This window comes from Dermacentor andersoni, chromosome 6 (assembly GCF_023375885.2).
Source record: "Dermacentor andersoni chromosome 6, qqDerAnde1_hic_scaffold, whole genome shotgun sequence".
In the NCBI taxonomy this organism is placed as follows: Eukaryota; Metazoa; Arthropoda; class Arachnida; order Ixodida; family Ixodidae; genus Dermacentor; species Dermacentor andersoni.
Window position 1 is genome coordinate 148,808,991 of NC_092819.1, and position 26,351 is coordinate 148,835,341.

A 26,351-nucleotide genomic window follows, 5' to 3' on the forward strand; every position below is an offset into this window, starting at 1 on the left:
TGTGTAACGTCATATCGATGCTTGGGGGTTCACATTGCCAGCAATCTATCCTGGAAAACTCATATTGATCACATAACATCTAAGGCCACTCGTACACTGGGATACTTTAGTCGGAAGTTTTCTCTAGCACCATCACCGCTAAAACTCTTATTGTACACAACGTACATTCGTCCACAGCTAGAGTACGCATCAGCGGTATGGGACCCTGGTCATGACACCCTCATACAGTCTCTAGAGGCAATACAGAATCGCTCAGCCCGTTTCATTCTCACCAACTACCAAAGAACTGCGAGTGTCACTAACATGAGATCTCTCCTACACCTCCCGCTGTTATCAACCCGTAGAAAACTGTTCGGCATATGTCTTTTCCATAAAATCTACTACCACAACGCATATTTACGTTCTATGTTTGTTCAACCGCCACCATACATTTCATCTTGCATTGACCACCGCCAAAAGGTAAACATTCCGCACTGCAACACCGTCGGCTTTTCATATTCATTTCTTCCCCAAATGAGCAAAGATTGGAATAACTTACCCGCATTACTTACAAGCATAACTGACACCAATAACTTTAAACCCACACTTCAAAGTTTCATGTTATAAATTAATGTTGGGTTTGCTTGTTCTGTATAATAACTGCTCTTATGCCATAATTTTAATTTATGGCTTGTATTTTTATATGGCATGTTCTTTTTTCTTTGCTTTCTTTTTTTATTACACCATGTATTTTTGCCACGCTTACAAGTTTCTATTTACCATTCTTATTATTTTGTACACGATGTTTTCCATGTTGTTGCTTTCCTTCCTTATTTTTCCTTGTTCTTTCTATTAATTATTGACTTCCACGTATTTAGCTTTGACGCTTTCTTCGAAAGCTTTTGCTTCTTTCTACTTATAATTTTTTTTCTATAATCAACTATTGTGTGATTTGCCTTTATATTTACCTTGCCCCTCCCCTCTGCAATGTACAACCGTACCTTGGGGGTATAATAAGTAAGTAATTAAATAAATCAATAAACAAATAAGTTAATAAATAAATAAATAAAAAGTAGGCTGGGTCGGCGCCGTGGATATGAAAGTCTACCACACTGCGACGAAATAACTGTTGTCGATGGTAGCACCTACATCGTCACCGGCATCAAAATGATGCCTAGCTTTTTGTCTTGCAAAGAAGTTCCTTGCTGCTAAGGAATCGTCCTTTAATCCTACAATGCCGAAACTAATTTTAATCAACATTAAAAATTATGGAAAATTACAACAAATTGTTCACCTTCATTTCTGGCACTGGAGGGTAACGTAATACAAAGAAAAATTAAACGTTGCGTCACTTAGAACATTATTAGTCTACTGAATATTTATTTATATGAGTGGTTCGCTTAACTATCCGTGCGTGGCAAACTTGTCCCAGCGTATCAAAATCTCTGCTATTGGTTATGCCTAAAGCTTTCTTTGATTCAATCAGACTTTTGATGCATCAACTTCAGTGTAGCATATGTAATAGTTTGGGCGTTACAGGGTTAAAGTAAAACGAATATTTTTGAGCCTCCTTTATGAAACGTGCCTGCCGCCCAGGGTAGGGGTCAGCTGTCAACCGCTTCGCCTTTTCCTCGTCATCAAGGGCGTACCACAGTGCAACGCAAAATGCGGATTAAAGGTCACCTAACAGCCTAGCCCAACTTCGTGGTCATCGAGCTCTATATGGTCATCAGACAAAGCCGACTGTTATGAGCTGTTTCATTAAGTCCCTGCAAAAGCCCGTCCATATGCCAAGAGAAATATTCAGGTCCATAATGTACGTTGTGAATAGGTGTACTGGTTCTGAGCGAAGAAACGAGCAGTGATTGAGGTGTACTTTCTGTTTTAACCACCGATGTGGCGACGAAAACTTGAATCAAGGAATGGCATTTGTCATATCGACAATCGAAACAGTTGCCTATATTCTATTCATTTCACAAAGGGTACTAGGCCTATGGCTTATGGCTTCTGACATGCTCTACGCCTTTGTCTTAGAGGTGTCGAAGACTTTTGTTGAAAGGTTCTGAGAGAGCACGGATAAGCGGCCACTTGGTGTTTTCGCAGAAGCCCTCGTAGTCATCCAGTTCAATGTCGTAGATGACAACAGCAAGTTGGGCCATCTCATAGTAGTACGACTTTACAAGGCGGTTCCTCAGTTGTTCCATCCCAGCAAAAGCCGCCATCTAAAAAAATAAAATTTCATCAAGTATTTAATGTATTTTTTTAGGAGAGCAAAAATGCTTTTAATATATTGATTGCATCTGTTGCCCTACGGTGCTATAAGTTATCAATGTGGCGACACAAAATGAAAGCAAGAAGTTGCGTTTAAGGTACGGTCGCACTGGAAACCCTAATTTCTTCACTACTGTTTTGAATGGAGAACGAAATTTTGAACCAAGACTATTTAGATTTCAGTCTTCCAATCTTTGCTATTCACGTAACGTATAAGTCTTAAATATATCTTGCAACCTAACATGCAATAAATCAAAGGCAGTCGGTTATTGCTGCAGAACGATCAACCGAGTTACGAATACAAATGACGTGCGTGCGCGTGAACTGCGTGAACAAACGAAATGGCCCATGCATATTTTGATAAAATTAATGTTGGCATGGAACTTATATGTCCATATTCAAGAGTTCTATTGCTCAACAATTTATATGTTCGAAGTGTCGGGCTAAGCATATTTACTGATATACATATTAGGGTCTGCAAGAAGTAGACACCTGTATAATTTCAGTGTAATACCGTACATTGTGGTCGCATTGCCTTTGTGAAGCGTCAAAATTATTGATGCAAACATCCCAGATGGATGGCTCCGCCAGAGCTTATAAGTAGTGTCACAGTGATGGTGTGAGCTAGTTTGTTCCTACGGCAGGAGTTGAACAAGCGCCAGAGCAACGACAGATCGAAGTCGGAAAAGATCAGCTGGGAGTGCTTCAAGAAAAATGAAACAGTTTGTCGTCTGTGGGTTATTTCTTTAAACGCGCGTCGACGCGCGCACACAGCAGTAATAATGCACATAGTCACCTTGTATCCCGAACCGTTTCTCGCTGCTATGGACAGGACACATTCGTCCGTTTTTTTCACTGTGGGCAACTTGCACACCTGCTTGTAGCTCATCTTCACTGTGCCTTGTGCGAGATCGTAGAAGCGGCTCAATGGTATTCCGGGCGTCCAAAGTTCCTTCGAATCGCCGAAGTAAGTATCCGCACCGAGCTGCGTGAAGGATGGTCAATCATTAAAGTCAGGTGAAAACCCAGTGCACCGACACGCTGCTTCATTGGTTTCATTTTTTAATTAAATTTAAAACATTTCCGGCACATCGCATCTCACGATTATTGTCCACGTTAATGCAACTAAAGTTGATAGAATGTAGCAATACATCGTGTTTGCAACGCTGCAGAGCGTCATGCATGAGGCGTGTGTGCAGCTCGGCTCCTGTCTCGCGTTTCTCACGCTGCGCTACCTTGCAGTGCCACGGTGAAGTTCGCACGTGGTGCGTGTGTGAAAATGTATTGAGAGAAGATTGTCTAAATATAATGACCAGGGTTCAATACCCAGCAGCACCAGACAAATTTTAAAGGAGCCTCATTCTAACTGAGGGGCGGCCCGTACCCAGTAGTCCATTCCGAATGACTTAATTTCTGCTGGCGTGAAAGAGTTTCAATAAGTACTGGCGGGTATTCAGTGCCATATACCCAGCGATCTCTGTTCGAGTTCAGTAGGTTGATAGAAGAGTTACGCATACTGTCACGTATTCTGTGACCCAGGTTGGTTCGACGGTTCGTTTTGAACGCCCTTCCCTCAGCCCAACAGCATCATGTTCTATCTATTAGGCCATACATCTAGACTACCGAGCAAACAAAGTTTCAGGGACATCGGTTAGAGACAGACATATAGACAGACCCCAAAAATTGAACGAAGTACCCTGATAGTGCTATGATGAGCCGTCACAGGCTCAGTAGAACGAAGCTGCACCTCGGCATGCTACCCGCGCTCGAGCGAGACGGCACGCGAGCCGAACACCTGGGCCGTCTAGGCATCAACGCACCGATTCGTGATCGCCTACGTTCGCGGAACTACTCAAGGGAAGATGTAGGAAACTGACCACTTCAAGTCTTCATAAAATGCTAATCACATTAAAGTTTCGTATAATTTCAGAAATAGGCACCGAATGAGCAATTTTATTTACAATAACTGTACGACCAGAGAAGACGGTTGGCTTCTAGAAAGTGCATGGGATCTGACAGCAAGATGCACCCTTCCTGCACGTGCCTCCATCTATAGATCTTTCACCGTTTGCTGGGCGCAGAGTTTGCTGTATATGCAGAGTGCAGTGCTGAGGACGCTGGGTGAGTGTTCAGTTAAAATGCCTCGGAGGAGAGCGCACTAACATGCATGATTGCTGCGTGAACCGGGCAACAGACAGGTGACCTTGAACCGAGGGAAAATTCTTATCCTAACCGCTATCAAAAAGCTCTATCTTAACATATATACATCAGGCAGAATTTGAACAATTCAACGGGTGATGAATGTGTTTATTGTGGATCCTAGGCAGTTACTTTGAACACTTGCCATATTACCTCGATACTGCTATTATCTTCGTTGCCAATTATAGGCCACAGAGAAACAATTTGCCTTTTCAATCGTCGCACGTATTTGTGACGATTAATTTCCCAGTGACAATCGCTTTCTAAATCTTACATCAATGTCCCATCTTGGTAGCGTCCTAATATTGAGATCATACTCACCGCTATGCTGTAGGCTACTCGACGTAGAAAACTCGGCTCTAGTATTTTTCGGATGGCCCATAACGCCATTGAAGCTTCATTTAGACCACCGGTACAGCACACGAGGCCCTGAGCTCGCAACCTGCATTGCGATGAAAACGGGCATTATGATCGCGACCATCGCTTATTTGTGGCCATTGCTAGAGCTATCTCCCTGCAGCAATTTCTCTTCTCTTGCGTAATAATGACTCCATAGTATACCTACAAAGTTCCGAGTATTATGACGCTAATCTAATCGCCTTCCGGGCAAGGCTGCATATCCCCCCTCCTGGCAAAGTTGAAGTCAAGCGTTCTGACCTGCGTGCTTATCGCTGACGTCGGACGTCTTTTTTGCCGTTAGTTAACGATGTCTTCGCACCCTTTCTTCGCTGTAATACATAAGGGGCCGTCTGTCCTACTCCTTATGTGACCTGCCAAACTGCATTTCCTCCTTATAATCTGAAGTCTATTGTCAGGTTCCAATGTTTGCTCTGTCACTCACATTGGCTTAGTAGTCTCTAAAAGATGTTTTCTATCATGGTGCCTCCTACATTCATTAGTTTTAGTGGTGTGCGAATAGTGATTTTTGAGACCAAATCGAATACGAATCGACTAGTGCCAGAAGCAAATTGAATCGAATGTCGCATACTTTCGAATAGTTTTCGAAGAATGAACAGTCGTTATCACACTATATGTAAAATGATGCTGACATCCCAGTATTCCTAAAATTGGCAAGATTCTCTCATTACAAAGTACTTTATGAACCATTGTTTGTCACTGGCACGAAAAAAGCATTAGAAGCAATGAAGTAGTTTGTCCGCAAACACACGAATCTTGTCAGTGTGAGGATAACCGCTGTACAGCCTGTAAACCACGGCTACCTAAGTAACGTAGCCTGCTCAATTACGCGATTCTCATGTTGCATGTCTATATTATGCGGTGGTCAAAGATTACCGTACATATGCTCCAATTTCATGTTTATTTACCTCTGCATGTTTTCAAATATTCTATTAGTAAAGAACAGACAAAGAACAAAAAAAAACAAAAAAAACGACGATAATATTCGAAAAACTACTGACGTAGAAAGGCGTATCTTGCGCTGGCAGATAACATTTAACATTTCTAAGCCGCTGAAAGACGTTCACGCGGTAACTAAGCACGGGTGACAATGCCCTCCCAAGAATCATGGTACTGATTCTGCATGCAAAACAAGAAAGCAAAAATGCAAGAGCACAGGACGTAAACTCTCAATGTTCGTTATTGGGCGTAGGACGGCTCAAGACGCATCATGTGTACGCCATTAGATCGTGCGCGTCACCACTGTGATTGCGTAGTGCCGTGCAGTGAAACCTCATTGTCAGCGTCGGAGGATTTCCTATGATCTCTCCGATACTCCGCATCTCCCACGCAGACCACAGTTCCCGAACCAGACTTACACATATATTCAAGTCTCCCCATGAGTAAGCAGCAACAGCTGAAAAGTCTTCTCCTACTATAAAATGACTGCTTTTTGACGTCATCGAGAATTCGACAAATAACAGTTGCAAAACATCGGATATAAGCGAAAAATCTGCTGGAACACACCGCCATTGCCCTTGCAGAGTTTCGACGCGAGAACGTAAAGCTATAACGGAACAATTCGATCGAATGCAGCGCGACAACATCATCCAGCCGTCGAAATCTCGCGGGCATCTCGTGTAATCTTCGTGAAGAAAAAGGACGGAACCTTGCGTTTCTGCTTCGATTATCGTTCATTGAACAAGATGACAAAGAAAGATGGATACCCCCTCTCACGTATAGACGGCGCATTAGACCTGCTCTGCAATGCTAGATACTTCTCATCGATGGATTTAAAGGGAAGCTGAAAGGTTTCCCAGAAAAAATGAGTGAAGAGCAGTACGCCGTGGTTTTCAACCCTCTGAATTCGGATATCGCATCGAAATTGACCGAAAGAAAGCGCAAACATATTTTATTTCGACGAAAAGTGCAGCAGCAGACACGCCCAGCTCGCGCGCCTCGTTTCCGCCTGTGATTGGTCGGGCGCCTCGTGACGTCAACAATGGTGTTCGTCCAGACCGACTGCTGCCGCTACACACGAAGCACGGTGCAAAGTAGTTTGGTGGTGTTTTGCTGAGACGGTCATGGAAATTTTCTGGAGCTTGCGTTTCCTTGAGGAGTTCGGCGTTAAGTCCAAACTCTACGAGAGCGATTTTGCGCGCGACGGTGACGGGCGACGGCTTCGAGCAACAAAACGGGCCGTCGCTTGAACAAATGGCTCGGTGTTGTCGCTCGATCGCTCGTTTCTAGAAATCTAGAACTCGTCGCTCGTCGCCCGGAAATGCTATGAGCGACTAGCCAATTGTGCGAAGCCGAAACTGGATGTACATAACTCAAATACTGCTGTTTGTCGCACGGAACGAGCAAACTATTGAATTTTACACGTGCAAGAATAAGAACCTAGTGCAAGACCTTCAGAAATATTTTATGCTCCTTCTTCAGTAAAATACATCAACTTAAATTGATAAAGCATGCGTCACGCTAGTTTCGGCACGTATATTGCTGCCCTCATTCCGGGAAGTTGTCGCTCAAAGCCGTCGCTCGCGTGGAGTTCGGCTTGCAGACGACGAGTGAACGCGACAGCCATCGCCTCGCTTCTAGCGCTGTCGCTGTCGCGTGCAAGATCACTTGTAAGGGTTTATACTTGTACATACCACACGTACGTACATACTTGTACATACTACATGTACGAGCCGATTGCGAAGAGCCGGCCTCTCCAAGAAGCAAAAAATGCTGGTGCAAGCACTGCTTTCCACGCGAACGAAGGCGAAGTGTTAGCATCTCCTTGTGTTGGAAATGTTCTTTGGCGAGTATGTTTTTTGCTAAGCTGCATTCAGCGTTCCAGTGAGTACGTTTCCGGGCAAACAACTGTAGTGTTATGTTCCTGCATGCCTCCTCGTAGAACGTAAGCGGTGATGCGATCTTCAGCATTTGTGCGCTGCCCCAAAGCTGTCGGCAATCTACACAGACGGTGTAAACGCGGGAAAAGTTTACCGGCTGTTGTAGCACGTGTAGTATAGAACCTTCATCAGCGCGCCATCCGCACGCTACTCGTAACCGGCGAATTCCGTCGGCTACGTGAGATGGTCGGTTTCTTATGTGTGCGAGAGAAGGGGGAGTATAGCGTCTTGGCGTGAGCAGGCTTTCCAACACATGCAATCTTTACGCTTGCACTGCGTTATGGTAGCTGCATGCAGGCTGTTTCACAACACACGTGCGAATAGAAAATTCGCGGCGCTTGGCGATGAAACCTGCGTCAAGGGTGGGCGATAAACATGCACCTTCCATTCAGCGTGCTATTTTTTTGAGGAGAACCCAAAGCACGCATTATTGATAAACTCCGGTAGTAATCGTCACGGAAGTGGTTAGAGCACAGCACTTGTTCTTGAGCGCTTGAAGTTGTTTCGCTTCACAGCAGCCTCCCACTTAGCTGAAAGCTTCTTGTCTTGCAGGAACTAATGGAACATCGTCGCGGCCGCTGGTGTTCGTGCAAGCGTAGGCTGCACAGAACGCCGGCATGATCGGCCTACAAGTTCAATTGATGCTGCGCACGTCAACTACCATTCCTATATACACACAAATAAAGGAATGTAGGGTCGAGCGAAGCAGATTAGGATGGTACGCACGTAGAAATAAGCCCGGTCAGGCACGGCCGCGGAGGCTGCGAAGGAGCGGAGCACCAGTGTTGACGTCACTACGCCGCCGTTTCCGGTCTCCGCTCGCATCGTCAGCGTCAGCAGCAGCGCGCGGCGCTCGACGGGGGGCGGAGCTACAGCGCAATTTTAACCGACGATTGCGTCGCTCCTAAGTGAAAAATCCCCCCCAAAATTTTACCTTCATGGTTTATAAGTTTCCTGCATCCGTATATGAGCGTCTTATTAAATTCGACAGACTCTTCAGCTTCCCTTTAAAGACTTGCTACTGGCAAATATAAGTCGACGACAGGAATCGCGATAAGACCGGCTCCATTACGCCAGGCGGCCTCTGTGAGTTCAAGGTAATGCCATTCGGACTGGGCTCGGCACCTGCAACGTTCCAGTGCGTGATTGGCACGCTGTTACCAGTAGCAGGGTTGAAGGGGCAGACCTGTCTAGTCTACTTAGATGAAGATCACCTTAGGTGGCTTGGGACAGTACTAGAGGCCATCAAGTTATCAGGGCTCACTCTGAAATCAGTACAGTGCCGCTTCGCCTACGGCAAACTTCTTTTTTTGGGCCACGTCTCAGCAAATCTGGAGTGTGCCCTGATCCGCACAAGACATCAGCTATCTCTAACTTCCCACAGCCCACCGAGAAGAAGCTAGTGGCCAAATTGCTTGGCTAGGGGGGGGGGGGGGGGGGGGGCCGTGTACTTATCACACAGGCCTCGTCAAAAACTTTTTGCGCATCACCGAGCCATTAATTTCTCTCGCGAAATCAGATGTCGATTTTTCAAGTGGTAAGCGCCGCAAGTCGAAGCCTTCCAAGAGCTCAAACAACCCCTGCGTCACCACCAGTGCTCGCCCGCTTCGACGAACGCGCCCACACCGAAATCCACACCGATGCAAGTAGCCTAGACCTCGCCGCCGTCCTAGTCCACATGAACGACGGATTTGAAAGGATTATTGCTTACTCTGGCCGGTCGCTGTCGAAAGCGCGAACCAATTATTCTATGACGGAAAAGAAATGCGTTTCCATTATTTGGCTAACCTTAAATTCGGCCCTTACATGTAAGACAGGCCCTTTAAAGTCTTAATCGACCACTACGCCTTATGTTGGCGGGCAAAATTAAAGAACCCTTCAGTACACCTCGCACAATGGAGTCGGAAACTCGAAGAATTTGACATAATCGTCGTCTACAAATCCGGACGCAAGCACTCCGATGCCGCCTGCCTATCGCACTCCTCCACTGACCTGCCGTCGCAAGACGACGAGGATGACGACGCCTTCCTAGGAACAATAAGCGCGGAAGACCGCTGAACAGCAACGAGCAGATTAGGAGCTAAGAAACCTCGTCGAGTATTTGGAAGGCAACAGTGACGTTGTGCCTAGGGCACTTAGGCCAGAATTGTCTTTGTCTTTGTCTTCCCTGCAAAACGAGGTCCTCGTAAAGAAGAACTTCTCACCAGTCCACGCCAACTACCTTCTTGTTGTTCTCTCAGCACTGCGTAAAGAAGTTCTGCATGCGCTACATGACGATGCGACCGCTAGGCACCTAGGATTCTCCCGGACGCTATCGATGATACAGGTAAGGTATTATTGGCCACGCCTGACAGCCAATGTCGCCGGCCACGTCAAAACATGCCTAGACTTTCATTGACGCAAGACATCGCCGACAAGGCTGGCGGGATAACTACAGCCAATGGAGCTTCCTTATCAACCATTTCAATAGATAGGGATGGATTTGGTGGAACACTTTCTGTCGTCAGCATTTGAAAATAAGTGGATCGTCGTGGCTACCGACTATCTCACCTGCTTTGCTGAAACGAAAGCTATGCCGAAAGGTATATAGCGCAGCCTAAGTGGCGAAATTCATCGACGAGAATATCCAGCTGCGACATGGTGTCCGAGAAGTCCTCATCACCGACAGAGGAACAGCCTTCACTGCAGCTCACCCCAGCCGTTTTGTAATACAGCCAGGCAAGCCACGGGAGGACAACTGCCTACCAGCCACAGACTAATGATCTTACGGACCGGCTGAACAAGACCCTCGCCGACATGCTTGCAATGTACGTCGACGTTGAGCACAACATGTGGGATGCCGTCCTGCCGTATGTAACCTTCACTTATACACGGCGATGCAAGAAACAACGCAGATCGCACCATTCAAGCTGGTTTACGGAAAGAACGCGACGACGGCTCTCGACGCCGTGCTGCCGCACGTCACGGACGAAGAGAATCTCGACGTCTCCGCCTATCTACAACGCGCCGAAGAAGCCCGACAGCTCGCCCGCCTGCGCATCAAGAACCAGCAGAGGACGGCAGCCGACACTACAATCTTCGACAACGCTACGTGGATTACAAGCCCGGCACCTCGTTTCGGTCTGGACTCCGATACGCCGACGAGGACTTAGCGAGAAACTATTACGATGCTATTTCGGACCCTACAGGATCAGCCGACATATTGGCACACTAAACTATGAAGCCGTGCCAGACGCCATTTCGTAATCACAGCGGCACCGCGCACGACGTGTAGTCAGTCGTCTACGTGGTGCTTTCTACGCCCGCTGACGGGCTTAGGGACTTCCTTTTTTTTTGCTTTGGCGTTGTGTAGCTTTTTTTTATTATGCGTGGTTTTGTTTTCACTTTCGTGTTCGTAGCATCGGGACAATTCTTTTAAGGAGGAAGTATTGACACGTGTACTTTATTTTTCTCGTCTGACGGCTTTCCGCTGAACCTTGCGTAATGTGATTGCATATACGCGACGCGAATTGTGCAGTACTTTCTGAAAGACACGCGGGCATCAGCGATTACTCTCGAGCATTCGATGACCCCTGTATAAAAGCCGACGCCCTTGACTCACTGGTCAGATTTTCGACGACCGCCGACTGTGTTCGCCACTAACGCCGTGCTTTGAGTGTAGCCTGATTTTCTGGGCACAGGTTCGCAGCATAAAGAGTTAGTTTCGCCGTTCAACGTTTTGCTACTGTGTTCATGACCGCCACCAGCACGTCACAATATGAGAGTTAAAGCTTAAACCGACGAAGAGGCTTGTAGTGGATAGAGGAGTATTTCTTCTTACGCCTTTAAATGTTATAAATTATGCACGTAGTGCCCAGCCAGCAAGTTCGAGCTCAAATATGGCGCAATATGTTATGGCGATTGCAGCAAAGATCTTTTGATCTTGTGAATAGTGACACCCGTGAAAAGACCCATGACACGGTAAACTCCTGTCGCCTTAGCATAGTTAGTTGCAGACGACCAGAACTTGTGTGTTTTGCAGGCAACAAAGTAATTCCCTACCCTTCAAATGCAGTGCGGTGTTGGTTACTGCATCCTATAGGCTCGAGTAACTGTTCATTCTTTGCTTACTCCACTACTGAGATTCTATATACTCGACGTTAAATTACGTCAACGTTTAGCATGTAGACGTAGGTACATTTTTACGAGTTTGAATTTAACCTTGGACATGCGGTTACTGCCTGAATGTTGGCTATCTAGCAGTTGGCATCGATAGGTGAACCCGTTCGAGTGTATGGAGCCCCAGGACCAGCCATGCGTAAAGATCTGCCAACTTGTCACCGCATATTTAATATCTAGAAAGAAGTAAAATATCTCGAAACATCTGGAAATATCTAGTAGAGAAACAGCTGTAAGTCTACATAGGTACGGATATTTTGAAAGAAACTAGCAATTTTAGGCTGCTTGAGAAAACCCCGGCGCCCGCTGTGGTGACGCACAGGCTCAAATCCGGGCCACGGCGGCTGCATTTAGATGGCGGCAAGATGAAAAAAGAAGAAAGACAGAAAAAAAAAAGACAGCACCTTTTTAGCCTGCATTGGGTGCACCCTAAAGAACCCACTCTGGTCGAAATTGATACACATCGTGCCTCATAATATCTGCGTTTTGGCACGTAAAACCCCAGTGTTCTGCGCTTGTCCTTGTGTGCTCTCTCTATGTGGTCGTTTGTTTGCGCAGTTGTAAAACTGCTTGCTAATATGCAACAACTCGCCCAACAAGAAGTTCTTCTAAGCTATGTATATACTAGAAAGCACTGGCAGAGACGGGTTAAGCGGTGTCACAATAACGCAATGGGGACAAACAACCATTGTTTATATAGAGCTTTTGAACTAAACAGTAAGCAGCGCCTGCCCGTCATATTTTAAATGAACCAACGCTTTGTCACTACAGTGACTTTGCTAAATTGAAGGGAACGCATTGACAACGGTTCAAATGTACTATAGCCCAGCAAAGGAGCCACTCTTCTTTTTATACGATTTCCGCGTTAGGAAAAGATGCCGTGGCTCAGCTATGATTTCTGCGGTACCTGTGTGTAGCGACGATGACATACTCAATCCATGGCATAGACGGTGACCACATCAATAACGTAAGTCGGAGTTCTTTCACAATATCGGGATCCGGTGGAACCGTGAGTAGTATCTGATCTTGTCGTTCGAAGTATGCGAGAAACTTAAAGAGCAAGTACCATTTTCTCTGGTTGCAGGTATCAATCGGGTGGTCCCAGTCTAAATTAAGGCCCTGTAAAAGAGTGATTAAATCAATTGCAGAAATTGGGCGCGTTTTGTATTCGTAACGAATCGCGCACGCACCAGTTTACCTACAACCGGCTGGCCACCACTTTGCTTAACTTCATTGCCCATAGTTCTCGTATTCATCGTTGGAATAGGTTCGCTCGGTTCAGCACTCAGAAAACAATGTGCGTGCACCGATGACTGCGTTTTTGACTATCTCTTCGTAAATCATGCGACGAACGTAAGAGGAAGTCGGGCGCACATTGCAGATAACGGAACTTTTCGCAGACAAATCTGGATATGGAACCTGTAGCTACTCACGCCCAGACAGTGGCAAACACATGGGCATCGAAATTTCTGGTCTTGCGACATGCTCCTGCAAACAACGACTACGGTTCGAAAGAACAAGTCATGTACTCTACTGGTTGTCGGGTAAGCCATTACCGTATTTGCACTTACCGTACGCGCACTTTTTTTGCCTTAAGGCGCTTCCAAATTCGCATGCACGTTATAATCGTAATTCTACTCAAAATCAAAAATGAAACCGATTCTTACTAAAAAAGAACCTCAATGCAAGTAGCTACCCACACTGCCATCGAATGCGTCATCTGAAGAAAAGCGACATCCGGAGACATGGCAAGGTGGATCCACGCCACGTCGAATGCCCTCCCGCAGACGATGATTACTCCAGCCTCCGGAAATATAGCATTTCTAATGCATTAAATGGAAGTGAAGATGACTTTCTGGGGTTGGTAGACAGCGAAAAGGAGATGTCGACACAAAGACTGAGCTGTGTGCACGACATGTGTGCCTTTGTAGGTTGCGTAATATCGTTTCAACTCGGTACGCGTCGACTCAGGTTGCGTTGCTTGTGCGTGGTAGAATCGGCACCAAGTTGTTCATTGGAAATTTGGGAGGTAATATATATATATATATATATATATATATATATATATATATATTTAACCGTGCGTTACACTCGGTGGCGCGGTAGAGTCGCGCAACTACGGTAGATTTCTGATTGAATCATTCGCAATTGTACGGGTACATGGGTTATGGGTACACGGGTACACCCTTTTGAAGTAGGCTGAGTCCCATTGTAACACGAAGCTTACCCTGCCACCTCTGTATGATTTCACGTGGATTATTCGCTTTCAATTTCTCGTTTGATAGTCAGGCGAGCCACACTCCTTGACAAACACTGTTGTTCTAGTTAGCGCGCCTCTGTTTTGCGTAATCAAAAATTACTCGAGACACAAAACGCATTTTCACTACGTCAGCTCTAGAAATTAACGAATATAGTTTCCTTCAAATGTGAATGCAATACGAATAGTGAGTATCGAATATCCAGTAGTCAAACGGCCACGCGTATGCCTACTTACAACAAGGAATATTTGTTTATTTATTATTAGGTAACACATTTCTAATGAGTTGTCCAAAAGAATGCAGTTTTGAGGGGAAAATAATGATTTTAAAGCAAGAGATCATTCGTTGCCTATTAAAACTGCACAAGTAGCCTTACAACAATTTTACACCCGAGTGCAAACAAGCTCTCTAAGCATGAATGTTTTTTTTTTTTTAAAGAATGCTCTTTACAAAAGCGCGAAACAAATAGTTGGCTAGAAATGATGACATGGTATGGAAAAGGAAAACCAAAACAATGCGCTGGACTTCTTGTGTGCCGTAACCACATGAAAGGGCACATTGCGAAGAAAACTATCGTTGGTTGTAGAACAACAAATAAAAATTGTACATAACTGCACTGAGAGAAACAGTACATGACAGACTACAAGCCAAACTCACAAGATCTCGTGCAGGCAGCCTCCGCGAAACCCCCCCCCCCCCCCTAAAAGAAAACGCATTAGCCATTTTATTTCTGCATTCCTTCCAAACATTTCTCGTTGTTTCGTTTGTGATAATTCGCAATACTTTATGTAGCACAAGGTGAGCAGTAACAAGACTTTAATATTCGGATGCTTGAAATTATTCGGTTCGGTTCAAACAACCAAAAATACCGAATAGTTCTTTTCTGAATACAAAAGCAAAGTGTCCCATACTTTCTTTGTATGTGAAACTTCGAATGTTCACCTGCCCCTAGCACGCTCGTTATCTCCGAAACACACATACCTTTTAAAGGCCGCTTCGCAATGCCCAACAGCAAACATTGGTTATAAGCTAGAAGTTGTTGGGTGCCCTCTCTGGAAAGTTCGACCGCAAGAATTTTTCGAATTGGTTCTGTAATAGCATAGTGTCGCGATCTTATGATTTGAAAAGGCGAGCCACACTGACGACATGAACTTTTCTCCACTTCTTCCGTCTAGCGTTTGCATGTGAAATGTATCCCCCGCGTTTTTTTATCGGAACCAGAGGATCACGTTACGTATGCGTCACAGGCCCCGCCTATTTTTAGAGCACAGCTCGTAGGCGCCCATTCCTGCGTTAAGCATCGAGGTGCCTCGGCCTCCCACGGCGTAACCCCTAACGAATGAGCAGAGCGATGGATGATTAAATTAATTAAGTTATGGGAATTTCAGTGCCAAAACCACTGTCTAATTATGAGGCAAGCCTGATGCGGCTCGAGGTGTCACTGCGGCCACGAAAACACCAAGCCCGTCGACGAGTATGTCCGGTAGCAGGATGAAGGATAGTGTATTGTTTTACATTATTTGCACTGGCTCCAGATACGGAAGCCCACTCCATGCAGGCGCAGATTGAACGTCCGAGTTCCCATCAGGCCATATCAGTACTACACACTGAACCAAAAGTTTCGGCTTTTAATGCCGTAGTCTTCCCTAGGTGACTAGGCTAGGGAATCAGATGACTGTATCGCGCCTAATCACAGTCGCCGTATCGCTCGCAATATCCCGCTCATGATGTCGCACCAGTCCGCTGAACTCCGCCTCCGATTTCGTACTTTAGCCCCCACATATTTAGCAACCTGGGAATCCCAGTGCAAAGTCGTTCTCACACTAGCATTCGACGTTGCCCTTTTCATCGATTAGTTCAGGTTGTGAGGTTCAGGTAGAGGGGTCTTTTCTTGACCCGCTAACAAACGGCGTCAACGCCTTGTTGACTTCTGGATATACCCTAATGAATATAAGCGTCTCGTGATAAACGTCTAATTAATGCCTTTGGCTGTGTTGAGACGTAACATGCTGTAGTGGGGGACTCCGGAATAATTGGACACCCAGGAGGTATTTAACATGCACCGAAATCTAAGCATACGGGTGTTTTCGTATTTCGCCCCCATCGAAGTGCGACCTCAGAGGCCGGGATTTGATCCCGCGACCTCGTGCTCAGCAGCCCAACACCATAGCCACTAAGCAACCACGGCGGGTAGCGAAGGATGAAAGAGTGAACGCGGAGCACAGCGGGTGATGAAAGACGGCGATAGCAAAGAGAGCGCCAGGAACAAAGCAGGAGAGGAGGCTACAGTGAAAGCATGAGGAGGAAAGTAGAGTAGGAGAGTATGGCGAAAGGGTGAGGAGAAATGCGTAGTGCCGCGCAAGACGGTGCTCTGCGACGACGACCGCTACGAGCTGGCGCCAGAGTAGCGCGCCGTCTAAAGTCCCTTGATAATTGAAAGTACCGCCACTCTTTGAAATCTGCCGCCGCCGCGCTACCTCCTCGCCTCCTCCTCCTCTCCCCTTGCGAGTCCCCCTGCGAGAAGCGGTCTTGCGCCCGTTATTTGCACGACGATTGGTCTCCCTGCAGTAGCCCTTGGAAACGCGCGTATCTTGCGTTTTCCTTGTGTTTTTCTTTTTCGTCCGCGCCATTTTTCTCCTGCCTCGGCGCTTTAGCTCGGCGTAGCGAACGTTGTGCGCTGTGTTTCCTGCTCTCTGTGCTAGCGCTATGCCGTAATGTTGCGCATATAACTGCAGCAAGAAGCATGAAGATGGTTATCTAATATTTGTAATACCACAAGGAAAGCGTGACGGCTTGCGCAGGAAGCAGTGACTGCATAACATTGGCCGAAAGAATTTTGTTTCGACAAAAAAACAATGTTGTTTGCGAGGTGAGGTGTCTTATTTCTCCTATCAAAGCATTTCCTAATGCTGTATTTTTTTAAGTTCTTTCGGCCTGCTCACCAGCAAGTCTGCTGTGGGAACTTGTACGTTGCATAAAAAGTGGGTTGTCCTCAGTATGCTTAATATTCTGGCGGAACTCCGTCACCTCGCAAGTCGCTAACTGTTGTTATTCAGTGGGAAATGAAGCACTATAGCTTGTTTTCCGCTGTGAAGAATTCTGAGCGACGATACAGCCTCTCGATCGCACTTTTAGTTATTGTTAGGATCCGTTGCCTGTTTTACTGAAAATCGAAATAGCGGCTTGTAGAGGAGCTATTATTTTCAGTTTACGTCGATGTGTGCGTCAGTCATCCAACGAATGCAGGCCCCGAAAAAATTAGCGGCAAGTATACCTGTGGTATTGCAGGTTATGAGCTCTAGCTAGTCCACATTGCGTTTTTTCCTCCTTCTTTAAGTTTTTAAACGAAAGCCTTCGGTCTCTGTTTCAAGGTCGTCTTGTGAATAGAAAACATCCCGCGACCGAGGAAGACCAGTAACGTCCCAAAGCATTACAGGTCCAGTTGTGTGCTTCAGTGCATGAAACGACATTTTCTTAATAAATTAACTGGAACGCCAATGCATTTCTCCGCAACGTTCCGGAATTTATATCTCGAAACTTGTGTCATCTTGAAAATTCGTTCCAAGTGAATCCGCCTTGTGAACTCTACGGCTAGAATTTGTAAATTGCAATATGGGTCATATTGTAATTAGTTAAAAAACGTAATTAGTGATGTTGAATAATTAGTCGATTTTGAATCTCAATTTTTTGGCAAGTATTGTCCGCCGCTGTGAGTAGACCAGCTCATGAACTAAACTTGTGACATCTGCCACCGGCAACTTTAAAGATTTTTAAAAGTGTTCGCTGAAACACCCTGTATATACCTCACGATTACCATAGCAGCAATCACATGAAAGAAAATTTCGTGGTTAAGATCCAGAACCACTGAAGTGCACGCGATGAAGTTTGTCATTGGTGCTCTCACTAGCTTTTATCGACGATATGGCACAACCCCTCCCGCAACGGAAGCGACCGACTGTCGTTATGGCGAGGCACGCATTGTTTGCGAAACCCAGCAGTTCACTACAACTTCGAATTGAAACCAAGAAGTAGCTCTTCAAGGGGCCGCTTCACAGCGCAGCTTAGGCTGCCTTGAAATGGAAAATTCAAACAGAGTCTGCCTCACCATGTCTCGATCCTGCGTTGTTTATTTATACAAACTGAAAACTATTCTCATCACCAGTGCATAAAAGAGCACCTCGCATACCCGTATCATAAAGAAGACACCACAAGCCTCACACGAATTCAATTGATTTTTAACCTCCACTGGGGAACAATGTGGTCTTCTATATGTGCCACACTACTAATGGATGTGTAATAATAATTCCTCTTCTTTGTTGCGAATCCCGTGGCAGTTCCATTGGTAAATTACGGTGGTATCCCCCTCGGTTTCCTTCTTGTGCTTCTTACTTGGCTTCTGCATCATCCTTTCCGGACGTCTCGAGTCGATTGCGCCTTTTAGCGATCGCGCGCTTGATTTTTTGGGACCGCTCCTTTTTCAGGGACGCCGATGTCGAGGCTACTTTTGGCGCTAGGCGCTTGTGCTTCACCGATCGCGATTGAGGCTGACTCTCGACAGCCTCGAGTCGGGCGTCCATTTTGCCTAGCCTTTCATTAATTTGGGAAATTGCGGCCAAAATGGCCGTCAGCTCTCCTTCTCGCGGAATCTGCGTCGTTGCCGTGGTCGCGGTCTCTGCGGTCGTCGCTTCCTCTCTGCTCGCGGGGCTCATTTCGGCGTCCATCGCCTCTTGAGAGTCGACAAGAAACAAACGGGAAACCAAGACTCCCGGGGTACGTCACTTACACGGACCCCACGGAGAGCGGAACGGTGGTGCTCGTCCGCAGCAACGTGGCGGCAACTCAACATGTCACGGCGCAGGGTGGGTGCGAGCACACGCTGGTCTAAATTCATGCGAGAGAAATTGGCAGCTCGGGCAATTTATTTGTAATGAGCGCGTACTGCCAGCCGTCACAACGGCAGTACGAATTTGACCGCATCGTGAGCCAGGCGAAAGGGTTGCCGGGACCAGACCACTCCTGATCCTCGGCGACTTTAAGGCCCCTCACACAACGTGTGGCTATAAGTTTCAGTCCAAGAGAGGAAAAGCATAGGCCAAAGCAATGGAGGATCACGAGATGGCCCTCCTGAACGAGCCGGACGTAACCACGAGAAGAGGCAACAGTGCCGCGAGGGACACCACGCCAGACCTGTCGTGGTTATCAGGCACGCTAGACGTCTCCTGGAGAAGCGAAGAAGTGGACCTGGGGTCTGCCCACAGCGTGATCGGCATCACGATCCGAGGCTCCCGATATCGGGCTGTGCTGGGGACGGCGCGGATCACGGATTGTGACAAGATGAGAAAGTTTACCCAAAAACAAGAAGAGGCGTCCGAGGAAGAATCGGGACAAGCTGAAACCCAAAAGACCTACACCGAATGGGCGCGGGACCAGAAGGCCCTCGATAAATTTACCCAAGAAATCGCAACGACGTCGCAGACACCGTACGTGGACGCCAGACTGACCCACATGTGGGCGGCCCGACACTCGTTAACGCGGCGGTGGAAACGTCAGAGACAAAACAGAAAGCTGGCCAAGCGCATAGCAGTCTTAAACAAACAGATCGCCGAGCACGCGGCCAAACTATCTAAGGAAAATTGGCTGAAGACCTGCGACGGCCTACAGGGCAAGCTCTCGACGTGGAAGACGTGGTGCCTCTTGAGGCATCTGATCGACCCGCTGAGTAGCAAAACTGCGACCAATCGCAACCTCACCAAAGTATTGAACATGTACAAGGGAGACGGCCGCAGGCTGCTGGAAGACCTGAAGGCCAAGTACTTAAAGACAGAGAACGGCCAGTACCCGGTGCCCGAGAGGTACGAAGGACCCGACAACGAAGAACTGGACCGGCCGTTTACCATGACGGAACTGTGGACAGCGATAGATGACAGTAACAAGAGAAGTGCACCCGGCAGGGACGCCGTAGAAGATTGTAGTGTCGGCTGTCGGTTCTCTGCTGGTCTTTGATCTGCAGGCGGGCGAGTTTTCGGGCATCTGTGCGCTGGAGATACGTGGCGACTTCAACATTCCCTTCGTCGGCGACGGGTGGTAGCATAGTGTTGAGAGTCGTCGTCGATATCCTGCCATAAACCAGATTCAATGGCGTGATCTGTGTTGTTTCTTGCAGCGCCGTGTTGTAAGCGAAGGTACATAGGGCACGACGTCATCCCAGGTCTTGTGTTCTACGTGGAAGTACATTGTTAGCATGTCGGAGAGCCTCTTATTCAGGCGCCCCGTAAGACCACTGGTCTGCGGGTGGTAGGCCGTTGTCCTCCTGTGGCTTGTTTGGCTGTGTTGCAGAATGGCTTGGGTGAGCTTCGCTGTAAAGACTGCTTCTCTGTCGGTGATGGACTTCTGGGGCACCATGTCGCAGCAGGATGTTCTCGACGAATTTCGCCACCTCTGCTGCACTGCCTTTCGGCAGAGCTTTCATTTCAGTGACGCGTGTTAGGCAGTCCGTCGCCACGACGATCCACTTATTTCTGGATGTTGACGTCGGAGAAGGGTCCCAACAAACCCATCCGGATCTCCTGAAATGGTCGGTAAGGAGGCTCGAACGGCTGTAGTAATCCTGCTGGCGTTGTAGGCGGTGTCATGCGTCGCTGACAGTCTCGGCATGAATTGACGTATCGGGCGACGTCGGCGGTCAGGCGTGGCCAGTAGTACCTTTCCTGTATCCTCAATAGCGTCCGGTAGCATCCGAGGTGCCGAGCAGTGGGATCGTCATGTAGGACGTGCTGTACTTCTGGACGCAGCGCTGTGGGAGCAACAAGACGGTAGTTCAGGCGGACTGGTGAGAAGTTGTTTACGAGCAGGCTGTTTTGTAGCGAGAACGAAGACAATCCTCACTTAAATGCCCTGTGGACGACATCGGTGTTCCTTTCCAAATACTCGACGAGGCTTTTTAGCTCCGGGTCTACTCCTTGGTGTTCAGCGAAGGCTTCCGCGCTTATTATTCCAAGGAAGGCGCCGTCACCCTCGTCATCTTGCGGCGGCGGGTCAATGGGGGTGCGTGATAGGCAATCGGCTTCAGAATGTTTTCGTCCGGACTTGTAGATTACAGTCATGTTATATTCTTGCAGTTTCAGGCTCCACCGCGCCAGCCGTCCTGAAGGGCCCTTTAATTTCGCTAGCCAATACAACGCGAGATGGTTGCTCACAACTTTAAATGCCCTGCCATATAGGTAAGGGCGGCATTGTCGCTGTAGCACAAATGATGGCGAGGCATTCCTTTTCACTCGTAGAATAATAATTGTCTTCCCCTTTTGACAGTGACCGGCTAGCGTAGGCTATCGCCCGTTCCAGGCGATAGCCTACGCGTTAGTGTGGATTTCTGTATCGGCGTCCTCGTCGAAGTGCGCAAGTACTGGTGGCGGCTGCATATGCGTAGTTTGAGTTCCTGAAATGCGTCGGCCTGTGGCGTTTCCCGCTTGAACTCCACATCACATTTAGTTAGATGTGTCAGCGGCTCAGCGATGCGTGAAACGTCCTTGACAAAGTGCCTTTAGTAGCAACACATGCCAAGGAATCTACGCCCTCCTTTCTTGTCAACGGCCTGTTGGGACTTTGCGATGGCAGCTGTCTTCTGCGGGTTGGGGGCGGATTCCAGATTTACTGATGAGGTGGCCGAAGAAGGGCCGAACAAGAACCAGGAGCTTCCAGAGCAATCGGTGGTGCACGTGTGTCTTCCAGAAAGTTATACACCATCCGCGTCGCGCATACATGAAATCATATTACACAAGGTTCGGTTAGAACCATCGATAACATCCGAAAAACATCCAATACATGCAGGCGTGTCCTGCGCTGCGCGATAACATTTGTTAGGTGGTGAAAGGTGGTCACCCGAAAAAGATAAAGAAGTACACGTGTCAATATTGTACTTATGTGCTGTTTTAGATAATTTTCGTTATAAACAAAACATTTTTTTTAGTGAACGAGAAAGCAATCGACTGAGAGGCCCAACTTTTCTTCGCCGCAACCACGGGAAGTTCATGCAAGTTGATGCGTTATGCTTGTTTCACGTTTTAAATGCTGCCCGCGCGAACATTGCCTATCTGCTTTTGTAATTCTTGTCGCAATTTGTCTTTTACTTTTTACTGTCAGAAATTGGTATATAAGTCCTCATTCTGCGTTAAGAACTTAGTTATACTATGGTGCACACTTTGTTGTACTGTAAATAAATTATTCTCCTTTGAAAAATGTTTTAATACCTGTGCAGGTAGATTGCAGATTATATGACTAATGTAGAGGCCCTCAACTAGTGTACACGACACCTAAATCCAAATTCAATCATTCCTTCGAGATAAGTAGGCATGCAAGCATGCAGTCCATCTCACCTGCTTGCAAGCACTAGCTGGCGCACCTTACTTTGCCGGACACACAGCGCAATGCGTCGTGCCTGCTTAATACAGCGCGTGTACTTTAATACAGTGGGCATGTTTTTTTTTTATTTTTTTATATAACTAAATGTTGTTTCCGCATGAATACGCGAATTGCTGGCATTCCAGATAGCACAAAGTGCTCATTGCGGTGGTGATTATCATACACATGTACAAATGTAACACAAGACACAATGGAGAAATCGCGGTTATTCAAGGTTCATTTTACGTCGGAGCCGTCGACTTGCAAGGCTAGGAATGGAGCCATTGTCAGCTTCGATACACCGGCAAAATCACGCCTGGTTATACGTTCTCAAACAGCTGAATCGTTTTTTTGAGGACAGTCGCCGCGGTAGCCCAATGGCTTAAGCGCCTAGGCCCCGCCTCTCGCATTCCGACGAAAATACAAAAACGCTTGCGTCATCCTTTGGGTGCGCGTTAATAAACCCCATGTCGTCGCAATTATACCGGAGCTCTCCATTACTGCGTCCCTCGTAATCCACGACAGCGTCGGGATGCTAAGTCCCACGGTATATATTTTCTAACCCCGCCTCGATTTCTTCTCTCTTTTCCTTCTTTTAAGATCTACGGCACTGCAGATATGGCCACGGTAGCTAGTCGCAACGTCACATGCGCCCGTCCGATAATTAGGTGAAAAGAAGGTAGCGTGTGAAAAACAGTGATGCTTCGGATATTTTCATTACAGTTACGGTACGCTCACGAACGGAAATACTGACGCGCCTAGCTGCTTCAAAATAAACACTGAATCGGTAACTACAACGGAGCGGCTTAAAAAGCGCGGTTAGCGAGCATTTTTCTCGTACTCACCAAAGCTTTATCTGTCATTCTTACGGACGAGGCATCCCTGTTGCGTCCAGAAGAAGTGAATAGAAATATTTTTCGGTTCAACAAGCTTCGACGTGCCGGCATGATCCCGCCCGCTTATGCGACGTCTCAGAATAGCGGATCCGTATTGCTGTTATGCCGTGGAGGCAGGGCAACTTTGAAGTAAGTGCATTTACCAATAGTTGCAGTTGTGCATGTTGGCAGCGGATCATATTTGACTGAGCTTTTTTAAACGAGGTTAAAAGTTTCTGCGGGTGTCTGCGGCACAACAAGGGCGCCAGGGTAACATAAGATTAGGCCTTTTCATTTTCTTCAACCATATTTCTAGCCGACTAATGACACTTAGGCACACGTAACAGGGTCGATGAAATAGTGCTCACTACTCTGAAACAAGTGCGCAGGAACGCATTATAATTGAAGGCCTTCGAGTTAGCCCTTGTTACATCGCGGGTTATCCTTCCATTGGCCGCCTCTGAAGATGAGCCGCGTATTTTTCCTTGTGTGGATCATTTGCAAATCGCTGTTTCACTACCATGGGCGCTTTTATCAGGTATGCTATACGTACTCTGTAGTTCCTGTATCTGACAAGCAAATGCAGGTGCTTGACAATCCGCCCCATGGCTTGCCGATCGTTCACGCTCTTGCCAATAGCTGGGCTGTCGGCGCGGCTGCCGCCGTACGTAATGTACACATTTGAACGTATCCCTCGATGATAAGGTTTTGCCACAGCAAACGGATGACCAAGACGGCCGTCAATGACGATGTCACGCTTCATGCGAAGTTGCCCAAACGGATTGATGTACATAGCGTACACAATGATGTCCGTGCAGTGGTCAAACGGGAAGATGTCCCAGTAGTTCCTCCAGTCATCTTTCAGGTTCCTGGGAATAATAATGGAGGATCGGCACCTTGTGATTGGATGGTTACAATAAGAGTCTCAGATGTGTTTTTCACAGCATAATTTTACCCCTGTGAAAGAAATTATTATATCTGCGGCATGCTTACCCAGACGACAAACACCAGAAAGATGTCCAAAATCAACGTGAACATTTAGTATAGCCGGGAAGTTTTCTATGCGCCTTTCTTCATTATTTAAGGGCTCGCTGCTGGGTGCTGCCTAATAGCTGTTGCACAATTGCGCGGTACAGAGCATAGGGAAAAGATGCACCGGTAGCAGCACAAACTGATGTGACATTGCGAGTGCAGACAGCAGGTGATGCATGGAAGCACGAACGTAGGCTTTACCAGAAAACAAAATAACGCACGGCATCCGAGATTGGCATCTTTATCTATACCAGAGAGCGGCAGCTAGGGGTGCTATTAATTTTGTCACTAACTGGTGTGGCCAGACAGCTGTGTGGTTAAAATTCGATATGAAACATGCAATAGAAGGCTTCTGCAATAATCGATGCACTGAAATTTTGCAACCTTGATGTGGAACGTGTGCTATTTATATTGATATGCATAATTAAAGCTAAAGAATCGCTGGCCTGAACTACAGTTCACGTCTGCGTAATGCGAAGCAGTGTATGAAGATTGTATGAAGATTGTAGAGGTTGTAAAGAATATCAGCTGTATTGCTTATATTTAAAATAGGTAATATACACTGTTTGTAATGGAGAAATAAGATCGAAAGCGAACTAAAACAAATAGCGCATACCCAAGAGTCCCAGTGCCCATACACAGTGGTACATACGGAGTCGCCCCTGCATCACAATTTTAAACTGCACTATTACCCGGATCAGCGCACGAAAACAGGGTGATAGGCTGCACTAACAATAGAATTATCAGACGTATCAGCTCCCGCTCGCAATAAATGTGACTGTAATTGGAGAAGGATGTCTCGCATTAACATTGGGTGTCAAAGCACTTTATTAGGCGCAGTCATACATACATTAATTAAACATATTGGGTACCATCGTCCACTAATTAAGCAATAACGAAACAGAAAAAAATGGAGATCTAACACACACGTTGGAATCTATTTGAAGCGAAGCGTTAGTAAATCTGTGAAATAAACGCTTCACCACTAAAGCCAATGCGTAGTGTTTACTTGCATCCTTATGCAACGTGCAATATCATGCAATGTTTAAGCTCATTCACCACAAAATAACTATATTCTCATCCGATATTTGTTTTTATGCACTGCACTGCCCATAAGCTATGCCGAAATGCAAACTCCAAGTCAGGTGGATGCATAGTGTGAAACCTCTATGCAAAGTTATCACGAGGACCAAGGCGATGTATTGACACGTGTACTCATTTATCTTTCTCTGTTGAGCACTTTTCACCAGCTAACAAATGTTCAACGTTGTCGTTCAACGCAAGACACGCCTGCATGTATCGGAAGTTTCTTTAATGTTATCTATAGTGCTAACCGTTGTCTGTCGTCACTGAACCTTGCGTAATCTGATTGTATACGAGACGCAAGTTGTGTGGTACTTTATGGAAGACAGCGGGCACCCGCGATTACTCTGGAACCTTCGACGACTCATGTATAAAAGCCGACGCGCTTGGACCGCTAAGATTCCAGCGATCGCCGACTGCGTTGTTCTTTGACTGTAACTTGCTCGTTGTGCTTGACATGATCGTTGTAACTTGATCTTGAACTTGTCATTTAATCGCTGTGTTTTGACTGTACTTGCTTTTGTGGGTACAGGTCCGCCCGATGAAAGAAGTTATGTTATTCACTGTTTTGCTGCTGTGTTCTTCCCCGTCACTACTGCGCGACATCTGGTGGAAGTGCTTTTGCGTTCATGCACCGGACGCCCCCGCAAAGCCTCGATCCAAGCCCGAAACCAGAGAACAACACCTGTGTCACCCCGGATCATCGAGCAAGCCGCAGACTACGAAACTTACCCCCGGAGCACGGTATTCTACCTGAGTAAACCAGAAAGATCGACACCAAGTCAGTAGCAATGGTGACAACA

At 46.7% G+C, this 26,351-nt stretch overlaps 1 protein-coding gene across 1 annotated transcript in view; it reads right to left on the reverse strand.

Annotated features, from left to right (window-relative positions):
- Positions 1 to 1,860: 1,860 nt before the first annotated feature.
- Positions 1,861 to 26,351, reverse strand: part of LOC129382770 (uncharacterized) — a 55,805-nt gene continuing 31,314 nt past the window's right edge. The window contains exons 5-7 of the mRNA XM_055066951.1: positions 4,771 to 4,891; positions 3,047 to 3,235; positions 1,861 to 2,201 (exon numbers count right to left, since the gene is read on the reverse strand). Coding sequence (XP_054922926.1) covers positions 2,010 to 2,201; positions 3,047 to 3,235; positions 4,771 to 4,891 — 502 coding nt within the window. The 3' untranslated portion in view covers positions 1,861 to 2,009. The remainder of the gene's footprint in view (positions 2,202 to 3,046; positions 3,236 to 4,770; positions 4,892 to 26,351) is intronic.